A 22,441-nucleotide genomic window follows, 5' to 3' on the forward strand; every position below is an offset into this window, starting at 1 on the left:
GTTTTCTGGATGCTTCCATAAAGGTGTTTTTGGATGCATTTAAATTAGCCAGATGAGGAAAGGAAATTGTAGTCCACTTGTGGACAGGTCTCATACAAGGAGGTGACACAGCAAGAGCAAATCCTGCCTGGTACTCTAAGGCGGACATTGGCTCTTTCTGGCTCCATGGTGGCTCTGCCTGGATCTAACCTAGGATGTCAAATCTGCAGATTTTGCCACCCCCAATTCATTATAAGAAGCTTCTCTGAATGCATGAACACATGCGTACATATACTTCATCCTCTAAAGAACCCTAGCATACCATCCGAAGATACAAACTATACACCACTTAATCCACTTGTTCCAGTGTGCAGCTTCTAGACCATAAATTCTAGAGGCCAACTAACATATCCAAAATGCTATCATCCAGTCTTTCTCTTCCCACAAAGCCAAAGTCCTTTGCAAAACCCATTATTGCAAAAAATGAAAAGGGGCGACTATTAATAGATTCAAGATTATTCTGCATTTTCTCTATGCCTTTCCAGTGGGAGGCTTTTTGTTTCACTCATCATTGGGTTACTTCTATTTACAAATACCACACAAACTGAGAAAGTTAAAGGAAGTAGACTTCTAGCTTCAGTTATGTGATACCCAGATTACAAATTAAGCATGAAAAGTCAAATCATGACACTGGAGCATAATACTTTGATATTGATGGTCTATATTTGTTAAAATTAAACCAAATGAGAATATTGGTAACAGTAAGTGACTCAGGGAAGAGAAGCAAAGGGATAAAGATACACAAACACGTGGAGACAGTTTGCAGAGAACCTTAAGCTATCAGCATCCCATCGGCAGCATCCTCTCACATGCCTCTTCTTCACAGGCCTGTTTCACAGCTAGGACAACCATTGTAGGTGGCAAAGGATACACCATGGACAAGGACTGGTCTAACAAAACAGTATTCATGAGGTCACAAATGTCCAGACCATACAACTATCTTCCCATTATAATGTTGCCTATAAGTTACTAAAAACCAAACACAAAAAAAGAGAAACAGGAAAAGACAGGAGCCTCTATGTAGTTAACCCCATGTGACAACTTGACTGCACTGAGGAAAATCCAGATGGGTGGTAAAACACCATTTCTGTGTCTCTGTGGATATTTCTGGAATTGATTGGCATCAAACAGGTAGATGAGTTACATAGACTCAGCCTCTCATGTGTGTGTGGGAAGTTCAAACTGCCCAAGTGCCTGGCCTACACAAGTTCCAAGTGTTTTCAGCTTTATCCTAAGGATGACTTCATGGTGGTTATGGCTCTCAACAATAAGTTCCATAGGAAAAAAAATCCATCATCGCAATTATCCATAAGAAGCAGAGGAAGCAGTTCTGGGGGCCAAAGCCAACAGAGAATACAGGAAACCCTTGAAGATGACTGAGAAGAGTATCAAATTTTATATAACAATCCCACCCAGTGTTCTGGAAGACACTTGAACACATATACCTGAAGCATGGGACAGACCAAAATTAGTGTGAACTGTGTCAACTGCCCATCACCTACCATGACCACTGCATGTAGAAACTGTATGCCAAGAACACCTGCCATCTAACAGATGAAAGAACCCAGCTAGGTCAAGATAACTGGAGTATATGGGAGGAGCCTGAGGGAGAAGAGGGTGGAAACTTGGATCCACAATTTCATAGAAATAGTGAATGAGTCTCTCATTGAACAATGAACCACAGATGTACAGAGAAGACTTAAAGTAGCCTGACATGAGGTCTAAGCAACCACCCACCATGGGTGTGACACAGTTTACAGGCTGTCTGACCAAGTGAAATGGCTGCTTACTGAGCAAGCAATAATAACTAGTATGTTATGGGACAAGGTGGCAGAAACTAGAATCCACCAAAACACACTTGATTCAATATAATGATGACATGATTTAAAATTGCACCTCATAAAGAAAGGCTAAGAAAAAAATCTAATTTTAAAAGAAAATGACAATTGATAGCTGCTATATTAAAGTCTCTTTCTAGCTCTCTCTTATACTCTTCTGCTCACCTTTCTCCTCTCTCTCACCTTCCTTCCCTCCCCTCCCCTGTGTATATATACAGAGACCCTTCTATAGACAGATTTATAGCAAGTTACAGTGGCATATATGATGATTGGGGGTGGAGAAGCCCCATTATCATGCAGCTGTGAGCTAGAGACACGGGAAAGTTGGTGTAGTGAGCTCTGATGGCCAGAGGGAAAAGGATGTTATTCCTGCCCTGCTCTGAAGACCTGAGAATCAGAAGCACAGTGGCTAAAGATTTACACACCAGCTTCTTCAGTCTGGCATTTCCAGAACCCAGCCTTCTCTTCCTGTTCCCTTCAGACCCTCAACATTATGATGCTTGCCCACATGGGTGAGGCCCTTTCACAGTCGACTAGTTTAAATGCTAATCTCATCAAGAAACACCTCATAGGCACACTCAGAATGTTATTTAAACAGCTTCTTGCATCCAAGGACCCAAGCAATGGGACACATTAAATTAACCTTCAAGGATGCCAGTCTCAAGATGAGTCAGAGGCTGGAATTATCAGACATAGATTTTACATTATCACAATTATGTTCAACAAAGAAAATGGGCATCTATAATAAATAGAGAGTCGTAGTTTCAAAGAATAGACACTATAATAAGAAATAAAATGAAGTGCTAGAATCTGCAGTTTAAAATTCATTGGATAAGCTTAAAAGCAGAACAGAAAATAAAGGAAAAATGAATTCCAAGATATAATCATAGAAATGGGGAACTTTTCAAAGTTAAGAACATGAACTCAATAGCTGGAAAACAAAGACACTTAAAAAAAGAAAGAAGCAAGCAAGCAAGATATTTAAACAAACAGTTCACCAAAGAAAATGGTATGACTACTTTGTAAAACAATTTGAAAGCTTCCAAGAAATATAAACACCAACCATTTTGCTAAAATTTATTAACACCTCAATAAAAGAATGAAATGTGTCCACAGCTATCTCTTATGGTAACCTCCAAGATAGAAACAACACAAACGTTCCCCCAGCAGAAGAATGGAAAAAACACAAGAAGTTCTCCACAACAAAAATCAGACTACCTATATGTTCAGATGAGTTTCAAAATCTTTATGATGAGGCTGGAGAGATGCTCAGAGGTTAAGAGCTCATGCTGCCCTTGCAGAGGACCCAGGTTCAGTCCCAGAACCCACATAAGGGTTCACAAACATCTGTAGTTCCTGGTGACTTAATGCTCTTTTCTGACCTCCCAGGCACACATGTGGTGCATATACACACATGGAGGCCAAACATCCCTACACATAAAATAAACCTTTAAAAATGAAAGTAACTTAGAGTTAATAGTGATTATTTTTAAACCTAATACTAAGTTTAAAAACATAGATACTACAGGATTCTATCTAAACAAACCTACCAAACACAAACTAATACACAATCTCAACAAACAGACCAACAGCTGCTTAAGCTAGCTACAGGTGATCTGTAAGCACAAATAAAAACATCCTGTATCTTTACTGAAATGGTACTCATTGGATACCTCCAGCCATATCAAAACTGTTTACTTTACATAGTTGAAAATGTTCAAACTGAACCTCAATGGGGTTAATTGGGAAAAAAACAAAAACAACAACAACAACAAAATGCTTTGTCAATTGACCACTTGGGGTCCTTTCTCAGACATGATTAGTGACTTTAAAAGCAAACCCACCTGGGTTTTCATCTGAGTTCCCACAGCCCTGACAACCAAGGAACAGCTTAATCACACCACAGAGCCCCTCTGTATTTCTAAAATTAGGATAATTGCCTGTCTTACATTATAGTTGACAAGAAAATGTAGTTACACCTGAGAGAAACTAGCACTGTTCTGTAGATAGCAGCACTGAGCATCAGTGTGCATGACAATTCAGAAATGTATGTTTGTCAAACTTTCTGGGTTTGTTGTTTTTTGAGACAAGGTTTCTCTTTGTAGCCCTGGCTGTCCTTGAACTCACTCTGTAAACCATACTGGCCTTGAACTCATAGAGATCCACTTGCCTCTGCCTCCAGATTAAAAGCATGCACCACCACTGGGGCTATTTGTTGAACTTTTAAATCCAGCGTATAGTACTTAGGAAACCTGAGTTAGCAGAGGAGATATATACTTGGGTGTCTTCCTGGCAATCAAGGACACCAGTGGAGAAAAGGAAAACACAAAAAGAAGAGAAGACACAAAAACACATGGTGTATTTTGCCTGGATAGGGACCATGCCCAGCATGTAAATTAACTTGTTTAAGCCTCTCACTAATGCATCAAGGAAGAGCGATTTATAATCACCATTTTACATGAAACTGTCATGGTGACGACAAAGGCTATAACCTATGGATTAGAAACTTAAGGCATGATTTATTCCATAATATTCTAAAATATGCTAAAACAATAACTTAGATGGCTGAGAAGATGCAATAGTTGACAAGCATTGCTAACTTAGCGTTTTATATGACTATTAGGAAGGGGAGAGGGCCCATGGGACAGGGTCTGTCCGTTCCCAGAAGTATAAGATAGACAAGTGATACACATATAATTTAGGAAAAAGGCCCTGGAGAGAAGAGAATGCCAGGACATCTTGAAGACCTCTGGGAAACAGAAAAACTACCAGGCTCAATGATGAGTCTTTCCAGATAAATTCAGCAAGAGAAAAACTGCTGGGGTCAGCTATTCTCAAAATTATGCATTGTATTTTTCCAAGTCTTTCACGGGATTCCAAAGTTCCCAAACTATGATTTTTTTCAGACTTCAATCTATTTATAATTCACATCCTCCTGCCCCCATAAGAAGATTCCTTTGCTCAGAAGGGTACTATTCAATGGGATCCAAGTGAACATTTCCATCAGTCTAGATTTCTGAGGTCTGGCTTGCTCACCAACACTAGAACCAGACAATGCACACTAAAGGCTGGATTTGATTCTCCATGAACAAACATTCCTCACCTACTAATTGAAATTCCATCAAAATCTACATTTTTTCCTTTTTCCTGTTCCCCCATGCTAAGATGGAAATATTCTCTTTACAATTTTATTCATAAATGTTATTTCATGTATTCAATGAAAGAGAGGAAATTAAGCCACTTTATTTTCTCCCAAAATCTCAGAAATTCCCTCATTTAAAAACGAAATAAAGCCAGGTGTTGGGGGCACATGCGTTTAATCCCAGCATTCAGAAGGCAGAGGCAGGAGGATCTCTGTGAGTTCAAGGCCAGCGTGGTCTACAGAGCGAGTTCCGGGACAGGCTCCAAAGCAATACAGAGAAACCCTGTCTTGAAAAACAAAAACAAAACAAAAAGACAGAAAACAAAAAAAAAACACACACTGAGAACAAAATGTGTACAAAATGCACACAGTATCCCATCCCTCTTAGAATTGAATGGGTATTCTTACAGAAATGAAACCTATTACACACAGAAAAAGAGCTGCATTGAACTTGAGAATCTGTAGGTTACCAGTGTTTTAAAAATACCTATACCTTGTTGGTCTTTTCTGGGTCTGTGTGACTTCATTCAGGGTGATTTCCTTTTTCTAGTTTCATCCATTTGCCTGAAAATTTCATAATGTCATTGTTTTTTATAGCTGAGTAATACTCCATTGTGTAAATGTATCACATTTTCTTTATCCATTCTTCAGTTGAGGGGCATCTAGGTTGTTTCAAGGTTCTGGCTATTACAAATAATGCTGCTACAAGCATAGGTGAGCAGGTGTCCTTGTAGTATATGTTCAAGAGAGGTAATGCTAGATCTTGAGGTAGATTGATTCCCAATTTTCTGAGAAATCACAATACTGATTTCCAAAATGGCTGTACAAGTCTGCACTACACAAACACAGTAGGTACTCACTAATAAGTGAATATTAGAGCAAAGGATAACCAGGCTACCTACAGTCCACAACCCCAGAGAAGCTAGGAAAAAGGAAGACCCTAAGAGAGACATGCATGGATTCCCTGGGAAGGGAAAATAGATCTACAGGGCAAACTGGGGGTGGGATAGAGGAGAGGGGTTGTGGGATGAGAACATGAAGGAAGGGGATGTCAAGTTGAGGAGAGAGCCAGAATGGAAGAGCAATGAAAGAGATATCTTGACAGAGGGAGCCATTTTGGGGTTAGGGAGAAACCTGATGCTAGGGAAATTCCCAGGAATCCACAAGGATGACCCCAGCTAAGACTCCTAGCTAACAATAGAGAGGGTGCCTGAACTGGTTTTCCCCTGTAATCAGATTTGTGACTACCCTAATTGTCATCACAGAGCCTTCATCCAGTAACTGATGGAAGCAGATACAGAGATGCACAGCCAAGCACCAGGCCAATCTCAGGGAATCCAGGAGAAGATGGAGAAGGGATTATATGAGCAAGGGTGGTCAACCATGATGGGGAAACCCACAAAGACAGCTGACCCAAACTCACAAAGACTCTAGACCAACAGCTGGAGAGTCTCCATGGAAACAAACTAGGATTTCTGCATGTGGACCACAGTTGTGTAACTTGGTGAGCCCAGAATCCATACCTGGTACATGAGCTGGTTTTGAGGTTTTTGTTGTTGTTGTTTTTAAATCACATGTATTGAAGCCTTTCTCTTTTTACTGTCTTTCCATTTCAGTATATTCTTCATCATTATTTATCTATTTGATAAACATCTGCAATGATACCAAGGCATTTTACATCTGATCGCATGAGTTGTTTTTTTAAAACCTATTCCTATTCCCTATGGCAGAATGCCTTGCTCAGCCTTGATACAGGGAGTAGGGCTTGGTCCTGCCTCTTAATGTACCAGGCTTTGTTGACTCCCCATGGGAGGCCTTACCTTTTCTGAGGAGTAGATAGGGGTGAGTTTGGGGGAGCAGGAGGTAGGGAGGGAGGGGGAACTGTGGTTGGCATGTGAAATAAAAACTTTAAAATATATATCTATACCTGCATCTTCCAAAAGGCAATCCCAGTCTCCTTCTAGGTCTCCAGGGGGAAAAGCAAGCATTTGGAGTGACTTTCCCTTGTAGGAGCCAGAGGGGGACACCGGGGCCACTGTCAAAAGGCACTGGGATCTGTAATGTCTGTGAGGAGCAAGTTCATTTCCATTTCCACTCCAAGAGTCTGGAACACACACAGGAAAGGATAAGGTTCCCTTAGCTAAAGTAACTGGGCACTCTGATGGTGACTGGAGCCACCCTGATTAGTGGCAAATGAGTCCCAAAGACAAATCTCAACTGTGGATTTTTGCATTCTGATATTAAGGGGAAGTTCTCAAGTGGCACAAATACCTTCCTACACCCTCTCATATGTAAAGTCTTCAAACACATATTTTTAAAAGACGTGCACAAAATGTTCTACCTTGCATTATCAATAATGAATCTGACACTTAAAAAGTGAAACTCGGCCAAAAAACACCCACTTGCCACTCACGGAAGGACAGAGGGATAGGAGGACAGGCCTGTAAAACCGACAACTATCATATCATTCATCAGCAGGAACAGATAAGGACTTAAGTCAAGGCATCCTTGTTGTGACCCTTCCCCTGGGATAGTGCCCCACCCTCCCAGTGTGAGCACCCCAAACCTTAAAGCAGAATCCTCTGGAGCAAAGTGAGGTCCTTGTGCCCTCAGCACATTCTCCACAACTCACAGAAGGTTTGAGAGGATGCTAACTGTGCCCCATGCTCCCTCTCCCTTTCTGAACCTTAGCACTGCTTTGTGAAATCCCATTCACCTGACTACTGCGGAAGAGGCTTAGGAACTAAACTGACCCATCTACCCTAACTAGGTTTCATGAGACAAGATGTTTAGCATCATCAATTTACCTATTTTAAAGGTTTTCTTTCCTTTCTTACTGGAGGAAGTGTTTAGAAAACACATATAAAGTTAGGCTAGATTTGGGGTAGCGAGGATGAGGATGTGGTGTCAGATAGGACTCCTAAAGGTATCCAGGAAGGAGCCTAGATGCCTTTAACTTTCCTGGCTAGTTTGGGGACCTAAGGAACGCCTCCCCAAATTCCAACCTGTAAAGCTCACACTGCCCTTGGGAAAACAAACTACCTAATGCTTGTGCTCACTTCCACCATGCTTCCCAGATCTTCAAAATATTGGAGTTTGATCTTTTGTTTCTTCATCTGTGTTTCAACCAGGGGAGCTACCAGAGGTTTCATCCCTCTCTCTTACACAGTGACCAGGTGTCTGGCTTTGGTAGCAGCTAAGGCAGAAGCAGCTGCTGTGGCTGTGGTAATGTTTTCCTTCAGAAATTTCCTGTCCCACTGTCTTCTTCCTGGTATCGCGTTCTTTCTTTACACGCATTGGTAAGTTCCCTGTCCTCCTCTTCCTCCTCCTCTTGTAGTTCAAATTCTCAATAATTTCATTATTGCGAATTTTGTTTTCTTTTTTCATCTTCTCCATCTAGTGTTTTATCACCTTCATCTGATTAAAAAATATGGAACTCTTCACAAATTTGCACACGGGTCATGTTAATCTTCTCTGTACTGTTCCAATTTTAGTATGTGTGCTTTGGAAGCAAGTGCTCTCTTTACAGTTCCTTCACATACATTCTTTACCTTCCATTTTGGCTTTGAAACAGTAATAATTCCAAGGTCTTACCAGATTTCCTTGAGAATCTCTCAGACTTAATTTCTTATGTGTATTAGGACCCACACACGATCTTGAAGTAGCCCAGCAGGTTCTTTGCTAACTCCTAGCCAGCTGCCAATCCATCCGCCACACAGCTGCTAAAGTTAAATGACTAGCAGCAATTTTGAGCAAGTTACTCCAGTGTATAAAACTCTAGACCCTGCGCACCAGGTGAGATCTAAATTCTGCTTCTCTGCTGTTGTCTGCTCTGATCTCTAGCCTCAACTCTTGATTCCACCTCCCTTCATGCAGAAAAGGCTCACACCTCCCAGGCTAGTCTCTGCTCTGTGACTACTTGCTTACTCTGCTGAGATTGGCTAGAGCAGCCATATTCCTTCCCTCCCTCCCTCCCTATCATCCTCTTGCTTCCTGAATGTCCACTCTCCACTCTTCTTCCATGATAAACCTTCCAGACTCCCCTCCCCTCAATTCATTTCCTTTGATGGACTCACAGATTCATACATATATTCATTCTGTGGAACTTTAGAATGAGTGGTCCTATAAACATTAATGTCACATACAATGTGATTGTCATCCAGACATGCTGGTACATGCCTATAATCCCATCGATCAAGACTGAAGCAGGAGAACTGAAAACTCAAATTCAGCCTGGACTGCACCGTGAGTATCAAGCCAGTCTTGGCCACACATCAAGACCCTTGATCCCAGCTCAAATAAAAGAATGAAGGGATGAATGAAGTGATACTTCTATATAATTTCCAACCCAGTGGAGGATGATATATACGTCTAAACCTCCTCATTGTTTGTTCATGCCTTCCATCTCTCTGGACCATTGTTTGGACCCTTCAACAACTATAGGATATAGAAGAAACCTAGTCTAGTGTATTCTAATGAAAACAAAGTAGTCACTAAACATTAGTTTCTAAAAAGTTTTCTCAATGAGCTTTCCTAAGGGGAAACTTAAGATATATAGTGTTGATTCTTTTGACAATATTTAAACATCTACTCTATATTAGGCACTGTGCTATATTCTAGGCACATGATAATGTTTAAAATAACTTGCAAAGAGACTTTTTAGAAAGAGAAAGAGACAGAGGGAGGTCCTTATAACTCATAGTTAAAGGTTCATTGGAGACCACTGAAGACAGTCAGTCCATCCACACAGTGAAGGAAGTATCCCTACCTAAAGCCACCCAACTGGTTTGTAGCAAAACTAAAATAAAAGAAGGTTCTTATCTAATGCCTTCCTCTCCTAGCCTGCTCCACTAGTTTGAAAGACTTCTGAGTCATTCAAAAGATAGATCACATGCTACTTTAGGTTAAGATCCTATATACACACCAGCACTTGGGAGGCAGAAGACCAAGAGTTCAATGGCATCCTGACTACAACCAAAGTTTGTGACCAATCTGGTCTACAACCCTGTCTCAATAAAATAAAATAAAATAAAAATAAAGGAAATCAATCTGAACATCTTAAACTAATAATCAACAGAGACTTGTGAACAGAGACTTGACAGCACAGCTTCAGAAGAAAGCACAGTAAAAACAGTAATAAAATAAACTTAAAGGAAACAAAATAGAGTCGGAGCAGTGGGAGCCGAGCATCGAGTCAGCAGATGACATCTATTTGCACTCGTTAGCACAGCCTGGCATGTGCTACACCACCCCCTTGGGTAATTTACATTTTTTTAAAGCATGTATTTCTAAATTTAGGAAGTCGGGATAATCAGGGTGGAAAAGCCCATCTGTTTGATGTTCTCTCCAGCTGCTGCAGATCCTCAAGTGAAACTGGAGTACGTTCTCCTGTGTGTCATCTTAGCCAGCCTGGGCTGTGAGAGCTGAGGGGAGGGTCTCAGGTGTGGATTAGATTTGGTACTCGATGACACACCTCACCGGTCTTAAGTCAACCTCCTGCTGATGCTGAGGGGTGTTGGTGCGTTTATGCGAGCGTGTGGGGTGAAATCACTGTGGGGTAGGACTACAGAGACAGGAAGACCCAGGTAAATACCATGCTTGACTCTTTAAGAGGTTAAATAATGAAGGAACCAGAAATATTACTTAATTGCATTATTTTACTTTTGTTTTCCTCTTACTTAGCTGCATTATTTTACCTTTTTTTTTTTCTTGAAGAAAGTATTTGCCCAAATTCTGGTCAGAACTTTTCCACTCATATGCCACATTGTTTTTGGAAAAGACCACTTTACTTCTCCAGGTTTTCTACTACATGGCATATGCAAGAACAAAGGTAGGATGGGAGGAGGGCAGGATTGAGCATAAAAGAGAAACAAACGTGGAGAGTGCTTTTAGCATCTACAATTCTGGTACTATAGAGAGCTACACCAATTCCCATACACAACTACCACACCTAGATGGACTCCTCCCCTTCTGGTTGGAAACTGTTAACACTAAAATCAGGGGCAAGCCAATAAATACCTATCCATATACCTTTCTAAGTTTCTTGGAAAAGCATGACTCATATATCTCAGAAGTTTAGATTTATTTGGCAAACACTGAAAACTAAACACGTTTCTAAACGGACTATGACCTAAGCACAGTTTTACTTTATCAACACCCTTCCCCAGAGTGTAAAAGCACCCTCTGAGAAATGTGCATTTTCTGAACCCACAAGCCTTTTCTGCATTGTCTGCCCATGTCAGACACAGATGCATGCTATACTGAAGGGCAGCAAAGTGATGACGGTTCCTGCTGGTGCTCCGAGCAAAAGGGAGTCATTTAGCTAGAAATGACAATAACCACTTGGATAAAATCCAGCTTATTTAACATGACTACAAGGGTGTCTATGACAACGACTCTGAGACAAACATGACTGTGTCACTCCACCAAGGAATCCATGTTGTACCTAGAAGCATGAACATGAGCAAGCATCCCACAGAGTCTCTTTAAAAACAGTGAAAAAGCATTAAACCATTAAAAGCATTTTTAAAAACATTAAAAGCATTTTAAAAACATTAAAAGCACTTAAAAACCTTAAGGACACTTACATGCATAACTTCTCTTGTCATACCATTCTTAATCTGCTTATATTTGTAGTGAATGAATATTTTAAGGTGTAAAGGAGTGATCTGAAATGGACATTTTAGTATTATCTTGTTCTTCTAGTGACTTATATGTTTTCCCTTCATTTGTTGTCTATTTTTCCTGCAGTATGTATCCTCAACCCCTAGAACAAAGTCCAACATAAAGCAGGCACTAAGTAAATATTCAGTGATTAGACAAAGTATTAAGAAAGAAGAGCAGGGGCTGGAGAGGTGGTTCTATGCTTCAGACTACATGGTGCTCCCACAGAGGACCTGTGTTCAGGTCCCAGCACCCATCTGTGGTGGCACACAACCACTAACTCCAGCTCCTGGGATAAAACAACTTCTGGCTTCCACAAGCACTTGTACACACACACACACACACACACACACACACACAAACACGCGCATGCGTGTGCACACACATGCAGAGACACACAGTTATACATATGATTAAAATATTTAAATAGGAGAGACAGACAGACAGATTTTGGGTTCTGTGTGAAGATCAGGAAACTCACTGGGCACCAGGAGTTGCAGGTCAATTTCTTCATTTTACAGGCAGGGGTTATCTTCCTGCTTCCCATAAAAGAAAGACCTAAGAGTTAAATAATACCCTGACCACAGAAGAAAAGACAATGAGAGAGGATCTACTCTACCTCAGAGAGCTGAGGTTCAGACTCAAAAGTCCTCCAAATGAGGAAGGACAAAACCAGACAGAAGCCAGACCTAGCAGGGAGCTAGGCTGGGGAGTTGGTAGCAAGTTAGGAAACAGCCCAGGGAAAGAAAAGCCATACACACAGAAGCAGGGCTGGGTACACCAGGACCAGACAAGAGGCACTGGCTCCACAGAACAAAAGAAAATGTGTGAGCCACACAATGAGAGCGCGGGGTCCCAGAGCTTGGAAGCTGGGCAACCAAGCTGGTAAGTGCTAAGTGCTGAAAGTGCCTCAAAGTGAGAACTGTCTAACATGTATGCAAGCAAAACATGGCACAAACACTACTGACAATGATGGTGATTATTTACTATAATTTGCCAGCCAGTCTGTCATTCTGGATTCCTTATAAAATTGCCCTTATAAGTCTTCAGGGAAAGGCCAGTTTTCAACAGAGGGAAGTAATACACTGTAATACAGAATTACTGAATAAGCAGGAAAATGTTTAGAATGCTCAAGCAAATAGTTCAATGTGTACAGATCGCATGCATAATAGAGCTTCAAATGAGTTGCCATAGCTACCAAAAGATAATTAATTTTGAGGAAAAAAAGAGAGAGATACCATTAGGGGTAATTTTTGAAGGCGCTGAATAATAACCATGACATCCAAATATAACTCACATTTCTTCCCAATAGGAGCAAGCAATGCTGCTTCTCACATGATCACTTCTGACACTGGCTCCCTCTCTGTCCTGCCTAGTCTGGTGCACTCTGTTAGCTCCTACATGCTCCAGGAGCACATCTAAATTATCTCTACAATTATCGAACAATTATCCCTTTCTGTTTATGAAGTCTACCTATTGTTCTATTTGAGCCTCTAGCTGCCCTTTCAGACCATTAATATTAACTAGAATTTATTAGTTTCTCACCATGGAGCACCCAATACACATGAGCACATACCCACACACATACACATAATATATGAAATTAAAGACATCTTTTTAAAAAAAATTAAGATAGGGAAGTAACACCACTTCATACCAGAAAAAAATAAAAAACAGTAGCCACACACATGCACAATGAATAGATTACAAGCCATCAGAATGGGTGAAGTGAAATGCCCTAGACTGACAGATCCTAGCACTCACATGATGGCTGCAGAGGGCTGCAGCTCCTGTGAACTCTTTGCACACCAGCAGAAGCAAACACTGGAACAACCACTTTGGTTGGCGGCAGTACCTACCAAAAGGGACAGGATCTGTGTTTGCGGAACATAGCCTGCCAAGCTATGCTTGCCCAAGTTTATGTAGCAGCAGTAAAAGGAGGCATGGCTGGGTAAAGGGATCGGACTTGGAGAAAGCTGCGTAGGGCCAGCATTCAGAAAGAACCATATAACCAGAGCAAGCCACCAGAGGCTCTTGGCCACACGCTGGTCTCTGAAAACGTGAACTTCAGCCAGAACAAGTCACAGAGCTGTTCTGTGGAGATCCAGTGCCCAGATCTCAGGGTGTGTACTGCACACTAATATCCAATACTAACACTAATGAAGGCCTATAGCTGTCTTGCTGCCAAATGGCAAGTTAATTTTATCACTAGAAAAAGATGTGAAGAAACTGCACCTCCATACTGCTGATTTCAGCATTGCGGCAGAAAAGAAATAAACCTTAGCTTTCCCTTTAGTCTAGATTCTGAAAGTGACACACAACAACGTGGTTCTTAGTAAGACACCATGAAAATGTGACTTTGGTTTGGCATCATGCTGAACAGAAGAGTCAATGATAGTTGTGTTAGTCACTTTTTATTACCGAGACACCCATCTTAGAAAACACTGAAAATAAAGGTTTGAGTTCATAGTTCCAGAGGCCTCAGTCTGGTCATAGTTGGGTCCACTGCACTGTGCCTAGGCTGAGGCTGAACACTGTGACAGCAAACATGTGGGACAACCGCTCACCTCATCTTGTGGTGGCCAGGAAGCAAATCTATTGTGCTGCCGCAGTCACGCTGGGTCCTCCTCCCTTAGCTAGTTCTCCCTGGAAATGCCCTCAGTCACATCCATAAGTTAAGTAAGCTTTGCTGATCTCCTAGCTATTTCTCAATCCAATCCAGTTTATAAAAAAGATTAACCATCAAGCCTTGGGGAAATGATGCACTCGGTAAATTGCTTGAGATACAAACACAAAGACTTGAGTTCAGAACCCCAGTTCTCAAGGCCAGGCCTGAGAGAGTCTTGAGAACAGTTAAGAGCACTGGCTGCTCTTCCAGAAGACTTAGCTTTGATCTCTAGCATTCACACGGCAACTCACAACTGTCTACAACTCCAGTTCCAGGAAATCTAATGTGCTCTTCTGGCCTTCATGGGAACTAGGCATACATACACATGGTGTGTAGACATGTGTGCAGACAAAAACACCCACACATATAAAAGAAACTTTAAACTAAAGAAAACAAAAAACAAAAGGATACAGACCTAAGGATGAACATCTGTAATCTTGGTAGAGGTAAAAAGAATCCCTGTGGCTTGCTAGCAGTCAGTCGAGCTTGAAGTGTCAATTTCCAGATTCAGTGAGAGATGCCGTCTCAAAAATAAAGTAAAGAATGACAGAGAAAATGTGGTGATACCACTTTGGAAATCAGTATGGAGATTCCTCAGGAAAATCAATCTACCACAAGACCCAGCAATTCCACTCTTAGGCAAATATCCAAAAGATGCAAATTCATACAACAAGGATGTCTGTTCCACTATGTTCATAGCAGCATTATTTGTAATAGCCAGAACCTGGAAGCAACCTAGATGCCCCTCAACTGAAGAGTGGATCGAGAAAATGTGGTACATTTACACAATGGAGTACTATTCAGCAGAAAAAAAAAACCCACTGGAATCTTGAAGTTTGCAGGCAAATGGATGGCACTGGAAGAAACCATCCTGAGTGAGGTAACCCAGTCACAGAAAGACAAACATGGTGTGTACTCACTCATATATGGATTTTAGACATGGATCAGGATAGTGCCAGTCTGCACTTCCACTGACAGAGAGTCTGGGAAACAGGAAAGAACCTAAGAGAGATATGTATGGTACCCCTGGGAAGAGGAATGAGGCAAGATCTCCTGAACAGATTGGGAGCACGGCGGGGGGCCGGGGGGGGGCAGTGGGAGCTGGGAAGAAAAGAGGGGGAGAAGAAGAGGAGAGAGTAGGTCTTGCGGGAGCAAGAAGGTTGAGTTAGGGGAAGAATGGAGGGAGAACAGGGTGAGAAATACCATAATAGAGGGAGTCATAGGTTTGAAGAAAGATCTGGCACCAGTGAGACCTCTAGCAATCTACAAGGATGACACCAACGGGCAAGCTAAGCAACAGTGGAGAGACTACCCTAGATGCCCATTCCTGATAATGAACTTGATGACTACCTTACATGCCATCCTAGAACCTTCATCCAGTGACTGATGGAAACAGAGGCAAACACCCATAGCTAAACACTGAACTGAATCCCTGGAACCCAGTGACAGAGAGAGAGGAGTGATGAGCAAATGGGCAAAGAATGGGCTGGTGAAACAAGCAGAAACAGATGACCTGAACAAAGGGGAACTCTTGGACCCAAGACCGACATCTGGGAGGCCAGCATGGGACTGATCCAGACCCCCTGAGTATAAGAGTCAGTAAAGAGGCCTGGGCAACCTATGGGGCCCTGGGCAGTGGATCAGTGTTTATCCCTGGCATACGAATGGACTTCGTGTGTCCATAACACAAAGAGGGATGCTCTCTCAGCCTGGACTCTTGGGGAAGGGCCTGGATCCTTCCATGAGCAAAATGACAGACTCTATGTGGAAGGGAGCAGGGATAGGGTAGGAGGCTAGGGACGGGGTAGGGGGAGTGCAGGAGGAGGGGAGGGAGAGGGAGCTGGGATTGACATGTGAAGCAAGCTCTTAAAAAATGTAATAAAAAATAATGAGAAAAAAAAAGAAAATGTGGTGATACAAGCCTGTAATGTCAGCACTTGAGAAGTAGAGGCAAGAGGATTAGGAGTTGCAGGCCAGCCTGGCTTACATAGAGTTTTCAAGGTGATATTCTGCTTCAAACAATGCTTAAACCAGTTACTGCAAGTTGTCCTCTGACTTCCACACATGCATTGTGGCATATATACACATACACCAAGGAAAATCTTGATCTAAAGAAGTCAGGAATGAGCTACAAGTTAAGTGAATGGTAATGAACTACAAGCTAAACAAACATGGATGAATCTTAAATCCACATCCTAAGCAAAGATAGCCACAACAGACTGGGGGGTTGTATAAGTTAAGGACAGAAAGAGAGATGAATAGGTGAAGCATGGGGAATTTTGGGGAGCAGTAAAACAGATTGTACGAAATCACACTGTTGTGGTTGAAAGAAAATGGCCCCAGAAGAGAGTAGAACTATTAGGAGGTGTGGCCTTGTTGAAGTAGGTGTGGTCTGTAGCAGTGGGCTTTGAGGTCTCCTATGCTCAAGTTACACCCAGTGACCCTCTTCACTTCCTGTAGCCTGCAGACCAAGATGTAGGACTCTCAACTCCTTCTCCAGCACCATGCCTGCCCTCATGCCACCATATCCCACCATGATGATAATGGACCAAACCTCTGAAATGTAAGCCACCCAATTAAATGCTTTCCTTTGTAAGAGTTGCTGTGGTCATAGTGTCTCCTCACAGAAATAGAAACCCTAAATAACTAAGACACACACACCATCTTAGATGAATGGCTGCAATAAATCCAACTTGGGCAAGGATTGTATGCGAAAACTTGAAAGGAGCCACAAAATACGTGTAGAAAGATGAAAAACGTGTGCAGTGAGATGGGTCAATGGGTAAAAGTGCTTACTGCCAAGCCTGATGTCCTGAGTTCAATCCTAGGAGACTCATGTGGTTCCCAAAAGCTCTGATATATACATATATACATATACATGCATGCATGCATGCATTCACATTCTATACGCGTGTGCACACACACACATAAATAATAATGGTATTTTGAAAATGAAAATTAAAAACTAAAAACTGCCATTTCTTTTGCATCGTCTAACTTTTGGTTTTCTTTTATAGACAGGGTCTCTCACTGGCCTGGAATTCACCATGTAAACTAGACTGACTGGCCAGCAAGCCCCAGAGATCTGTCTGTTCCTACCTCCCCACCACAGGGATTACAAATGTATGTTCCAGATCCAGGCTTGTTTTGCCACTGGTTTTTTATGCATGGGTTCCAGGAACTGGACTTGGGTCTTTGTGGAGGGCAAACACTCTGCCAAATGAGCTATACCTCCCTAGCCCACCAAAACTTATCCTGTGGATCTCTGTGACCCACTGCAGCCAGCAGAGTAACAATCCATGGGAGGAGACAGGTAGCTGGGTTCAACACAACTCAGTAGCCAGTGTTGGTTCCATCTTTGGTAGTCTGGCCCCAAGTAGTTTATTTTAGGCATATTTAAGCATAATACAATTTGGTGAAAATTTTCCAGGTGATAATTAAATTAACTCAGTTCCTGTGCACAATAAATCTTAAGACACACAACTACATGGAAACTCTTTGTACAGACACTTTCCATAAAGGCGGGTTCTATAGACTGTCTACACATGATGTCTTCCATAGAGATAGGGTCTATAGATTGACAAGCTCACAAAAGGGCTTGGGGGAGGATCTGGTGTCTTCTCAGCCACACAGATAGCACACAGGCCACCAGGATATTAAGCACATCTGCTGCCAGCTTTCTGTGTGGATAGCAGGTGATGCACTCCTTCTCTGAAGGAACAAGCCTGTGTGTTTAACATTCAGATGCCCCTAGTGCTTATATTTGAGCACAAGGACCTCCATGCCCCCTACATTATCCTTTAAGACTTCTGGGGTTTGCCATTATTATTGACAGTAGAGGAATGTAAAGAGAGCCACACCAGACAGGAAACCAACCCAGCATAGAGTAAAGGATGGATTGAAGTGAAGGACAATTATCAGATAGAAAATTGAAATGATATAAACTTAATGCAGATAGAACTTGAGAAAGAAGTGACTGAAAATAGCAAGAAGATCACAGGGAAGAAAGATATTAAAGGCTTAATGGTTTTTAGTTACCAGTCATGAGAAGAAATGAATGAGCTTAGCCCATGAACAGGCCATGAGATCTCACACAGGCCAACACATGGAGAGTACTGTATAGCCACAATTAACAGCCCTTATGAACTACATAATATCAGAAACTGGACCAAGAGCAAAATTCCTCTACCTGGGCTTTAAATACATACACACACACAACATCTATGTAACATGTCATATTTGAATTGTGATTTTTTCTCTTTCATGTATTTGAAGCAGGATGATAAAGTAAAAGGGTTTGCAAAGGTCAGACATGTGAAATCTGAATTAGTTCATGTGCTACAGTTGGGGAAAAAAAGGCTTGGAGAATGGCACGATCACCCTCTGTTCCAGTCAGAGAAAGCCGGTCTGCCAACTGCCACTGCAGAAGAGGATCTGGGCGGAGAACTCGGGAGGAAGTGCTGAAGAGTGCAAATTATTTTTGTGTTCACGCACTTCATCATCATCAGTTTATAGAGTATTTGTTAGACACTGAGGAGTAAGCAGATTTGATTTATTTTAATGCAGGCAGATGGCTTGGTCATGGAAATCGTGAAGAGATTTACCAAGTCGCTCCATCAGATCAAGGACATTATGGAATTAAAGGGCTCTAAGGGACCCTACTGCTCTACAGTGCATTTACACTTTCTCCTTAATGACAGGGAAAATTTGACCATCTGATTCAAACAAGCATGGGGTGTGGGGCGAGAGCACAACTAACCTGTTCAAAGGACTGTGCATGTTAAGACAGCACCTAGCAGTGTAAATTGATCAAGACACAACTACGTCGTGCCATGTTCTCAGGCCACTGAAATTGCAAATTAAGAACAATTCAAAGTCACAATCCTAGGAAGTATTTTCAGGAAAATGACTGGTGTTTAAGTTTCTATAGTAATCTTGGCTATAAAACTTAAGAACCACTTCTTACCGGTATGGCTTAGGTTTGGAAATAATGTATTCACCTGGATCACAAAGTTAATTTGACCCTATCAGCCTGACCCATTCTGCCCATCTTAGAGAACATCTGGCTTGTATGTAAACATCATCGTTCACAAAAATACGAAAGAATAACCTGGAAACACTACCAATAACATAAGGCTCGTCAATAACACAACTGGCATCAAGTTGTGGACTGAGCAGACACCTCAAAGCTTTCTGCTTAAGAATCAGTAGTCCTTTGGGTGGTTGCAGCTTGAAGTTGTCTTAAATCTCATGGGCTTCTCATTTTAATCAGTGCATGTGGGCTACAAGGTAAAACTCAGACAGACATGTGCCCATCTTAAACACAAATACCATCATGGAGTGGAACAAAAGGGTCAGTTGCAGCCACTGAGATAAAAAGGTGCTCACCATATTCATACCCTCTTCTGACACAGAATCTGTCGGGGATGCAACAGCTCTAAGGTTAGGGAGAGGCACAAAACTGCATCTTGCAAAGTGAGCAGACATCAATCTCAAAGTGTAAGCAATATTATTTACATCTTAACTACGTTTTATAATCTTCACAGTAGATGGAAATGGTCTAACTTCCTAGAACTCACCAGGACATATGGATGGAGGAGGAGGAAGAGGAAAAGTCAAATAACTACTTTTGTATGATTTTTATTTTTAAAACTAGCCATAAAATGTCTTCAGCTTGTTTTGCTGCTGATGACCTTGCCACTAGAAGCTAAAAAAATACATTCCATAATCTAATTCCTCCATATCCCAGTAGATGCAAGCCTGGAGAAGACATACCCAGGTCAGCCCTCCAGTGTGCACTCTGCACAGACCACTCATCTCTCTGACCTAAAAGGGCTGACTATTGCCCTTAAGCATTGGCTATATGTCAGGTGTTATGTCAGACCTACTAATTACAGGTGTTGTCTAATTTAGTCTTCCTCAGCATAAGAAAAAAGTCTGTCTCCTTCACAAGATAAACTCAAGCCTGGGTGTTACATAACATCCATAAGGTCACAGGGAAAATAAATAGCAAGATGCTGATTTTAAACTCAGTTTGACTGACTAGAAAAGTGCATGAACTCTTGCACAGTTCTCTTCCCCCAATAAGGTAGCTAGATGAGTACATGCAAGCACTTCTACTTTGGGTAAGCTGGACTACAGAGATGTTATTTAGACACAGATGCACAGGCTGAACATGGCTGTTCACTATAATATTACTAATATCAAAGACGTACAGGCAACATAAAGGTACAACAATGAGGATTTAAACCATGGTCTCTATGTGCTAGTAAGTATTAATACTATTACCCAAAGAATGAAATGAATGCATGTTACCTGTGGGGATGAGGGTCCAGCATTATTTGGCAGAGCTTTGAAAATAAATTACAGACCATTATGTTATGGACTGATTTTTAAGAAGAAACTCATCTGTATGTGGGTTTGTTTTTTGCTTACAATAAAGTCTAGACCCATGAAGAGAAAACCAGGGCATCCAGTGGGTGGAAGTCAGGACTGAATCATTGCTTATATACATCTACATTAAATGACAATGTTGCTCTTGAGATAAATTATAACAAAAATAAACATATATGCAGAGCTTGCTTAATGCCACCCTATATAGCACACATTAACTGCATATTGTCTCCAAAGTAAAAGAATCTAACATCCCATTGACTCAACACTAGCACTCTGAGCACAGACATGAGCCTCAAACCCTTTCAGAAAGTCTGTGGGATGAAGACAGACATTCTTAGTAATAATAAAGCACTGTTTCCCTCCCACCCTATGCTGACACCTGCAGGGATGGTGCAGAGGTTGCTCTGGGTGAAATTGCTGGTACCTTATCACTTGGGTGAAGGCCATGCCAATAAGTTATACTGGCAGGCCCTGGCATCCTCCACATTATGCATTCACCAGTGGATGAAAATTAACGTCCTCAATGAAAACCTAACTGTGATTTTGCTAGCTCCTGACCCTTTTCCTTAACAGTATTCTGTGACACACACGAGTCACACACACTACATACCAAGGAAAATGGCTGACCCAAGGGAATGCACACCATAAGCACGTGTGCTGAGAATTCAGAGAACACATCATTCTTTTAGTTCAACACACGGACTTAGAGAACGGCACACAGCCAAAGGATGCTGGTTGAGATTCAAGACCTGACAGACATCTTTCTCAAAACTGAACAAAGTAAAACTATCCTCTCAGTTGTGTGCTGCCCATGACATAAAACTGGAGCAAGTATTAAAACATTACAAAATTCCTATCTTCCTCGTGTGCTTAAAACTCTGGAAGACTGTTCTGACGTGATCAGTAGCAAGAGTGACAACTGTCTTTTTTAATATTCTGTAATATAACATATATCAGCAGTTAAGTCTATGAATCGGTATTTTCCAGTAGTTGGGGTATAGTATTTTTTTAAAAGATGTATATGTGATTGATCAAACCAATAGATATTGGCACAGTAAGTGTGGAACACTTAAAGACATGTCCAGTCCCACATTGCAACCAATCTTTAACAAACACACCACGTTTTACAAGGATAGTGAGAATACCCAAAATTATATCACATTTTAGAAGAGTATCCAAAATTGTATGAAAATTCCAGGCCAGACAAGCTTCTTACACTTTGACAAAACCAAGACAACGGATTATAGTGCAGATAAGGCAGAAGCAGGTGTATGCTAATTAGTCAGACTTAAAGAAGTTTCTAAAACTATCAAACAGAAACACTGGTGTTATTTGGTTTGAGTGAAAATAATTACTTGTCAGGAAATACGTTGTTTCTGTTGATATCTTGGGTTTCTAAGCAAGTGAGTGATTTCATTTTTAATTTCTAGTACAGGAAATAGAGATACACTCTACATAAACAAAGCACTCTGTGACCCTTGGAAATCTGTAAGGCAGAAATATCTTTGTAATTGGTAACACATTTCTCACAAACCCTACTGTCTTAAGTCTTGGCCATCTAGAGCTGGTACAGCAACCTGTGTTTACACATAGGTGACACTGTTAGTCAACTACACTGCAAATTGTTTAACTAATGAAAGCCTAAAACACTAGCCCTACATGAAGATGCTGGCATCATGGGAGTGGCGTTGGTGT

At 41.4% G+C, this 22,441-nt stretch overlaps 1 protein-coding gene and 1 pseudogene across 3 annotated transcripts in view; both read right to left on the bottom strand.

The window, feature by feature from the left end:
- The window catches only part of Igsf11 (immunoglobulin superfamily member 11), a 121,385-nt gene that overhangs the window by 93,838 nt on the left and 5,106 nt on the right, over window positions 1-22,441 (bottom strand). The window contains exons 1-2 of one of the 3 annotated variants that reach the window (XM_021227980.2): window positions 7,586-7,705; window positions 6,947-7,123 (exon numbers count right to left, since the gene is read on the bottom strand). The exons of 1 other annotated variant lie outside the window; for it this stretch is intronic. In XM_021227980.2, the coding sequence (XP_021083639.1) occupies window positions 6,947-7,007 (61 nt within the window). In that variant the 5' untranslated portion in view covers window positions 7,008-7,123; window positions 7,586-7,705. Of the gene's footprint in view, window positions 1-6,946; window positions 7,124-7,585; window positions 7,706-22,441 lie in introns of those variants that run through there. One more of the 3 variants, XM_021227978.2, reaches the window with a different exon arrangement.
- On the bottom strand, window positions 8,444-8,533 carry LOC121142119 (annotated as a pseudogene).

This window comes from Mesocricetus auratus, unplaced genomic scaffold (assembly GCF_017639785.1).
Source record: "Mesocricetus auratus isolate SY011 unplaced genomic scaffold, BCM_Maur_2.0 Super-Scaffold_100008, whole genome shotgun sequence".
Taxonomy (NCBI): domain Eukaryota; kingdom Metazoa; phylum Chordata; class Mammalia; order Rodentia; family Cricetidae; genus Mesocricetus; species Mesocricetus auratus.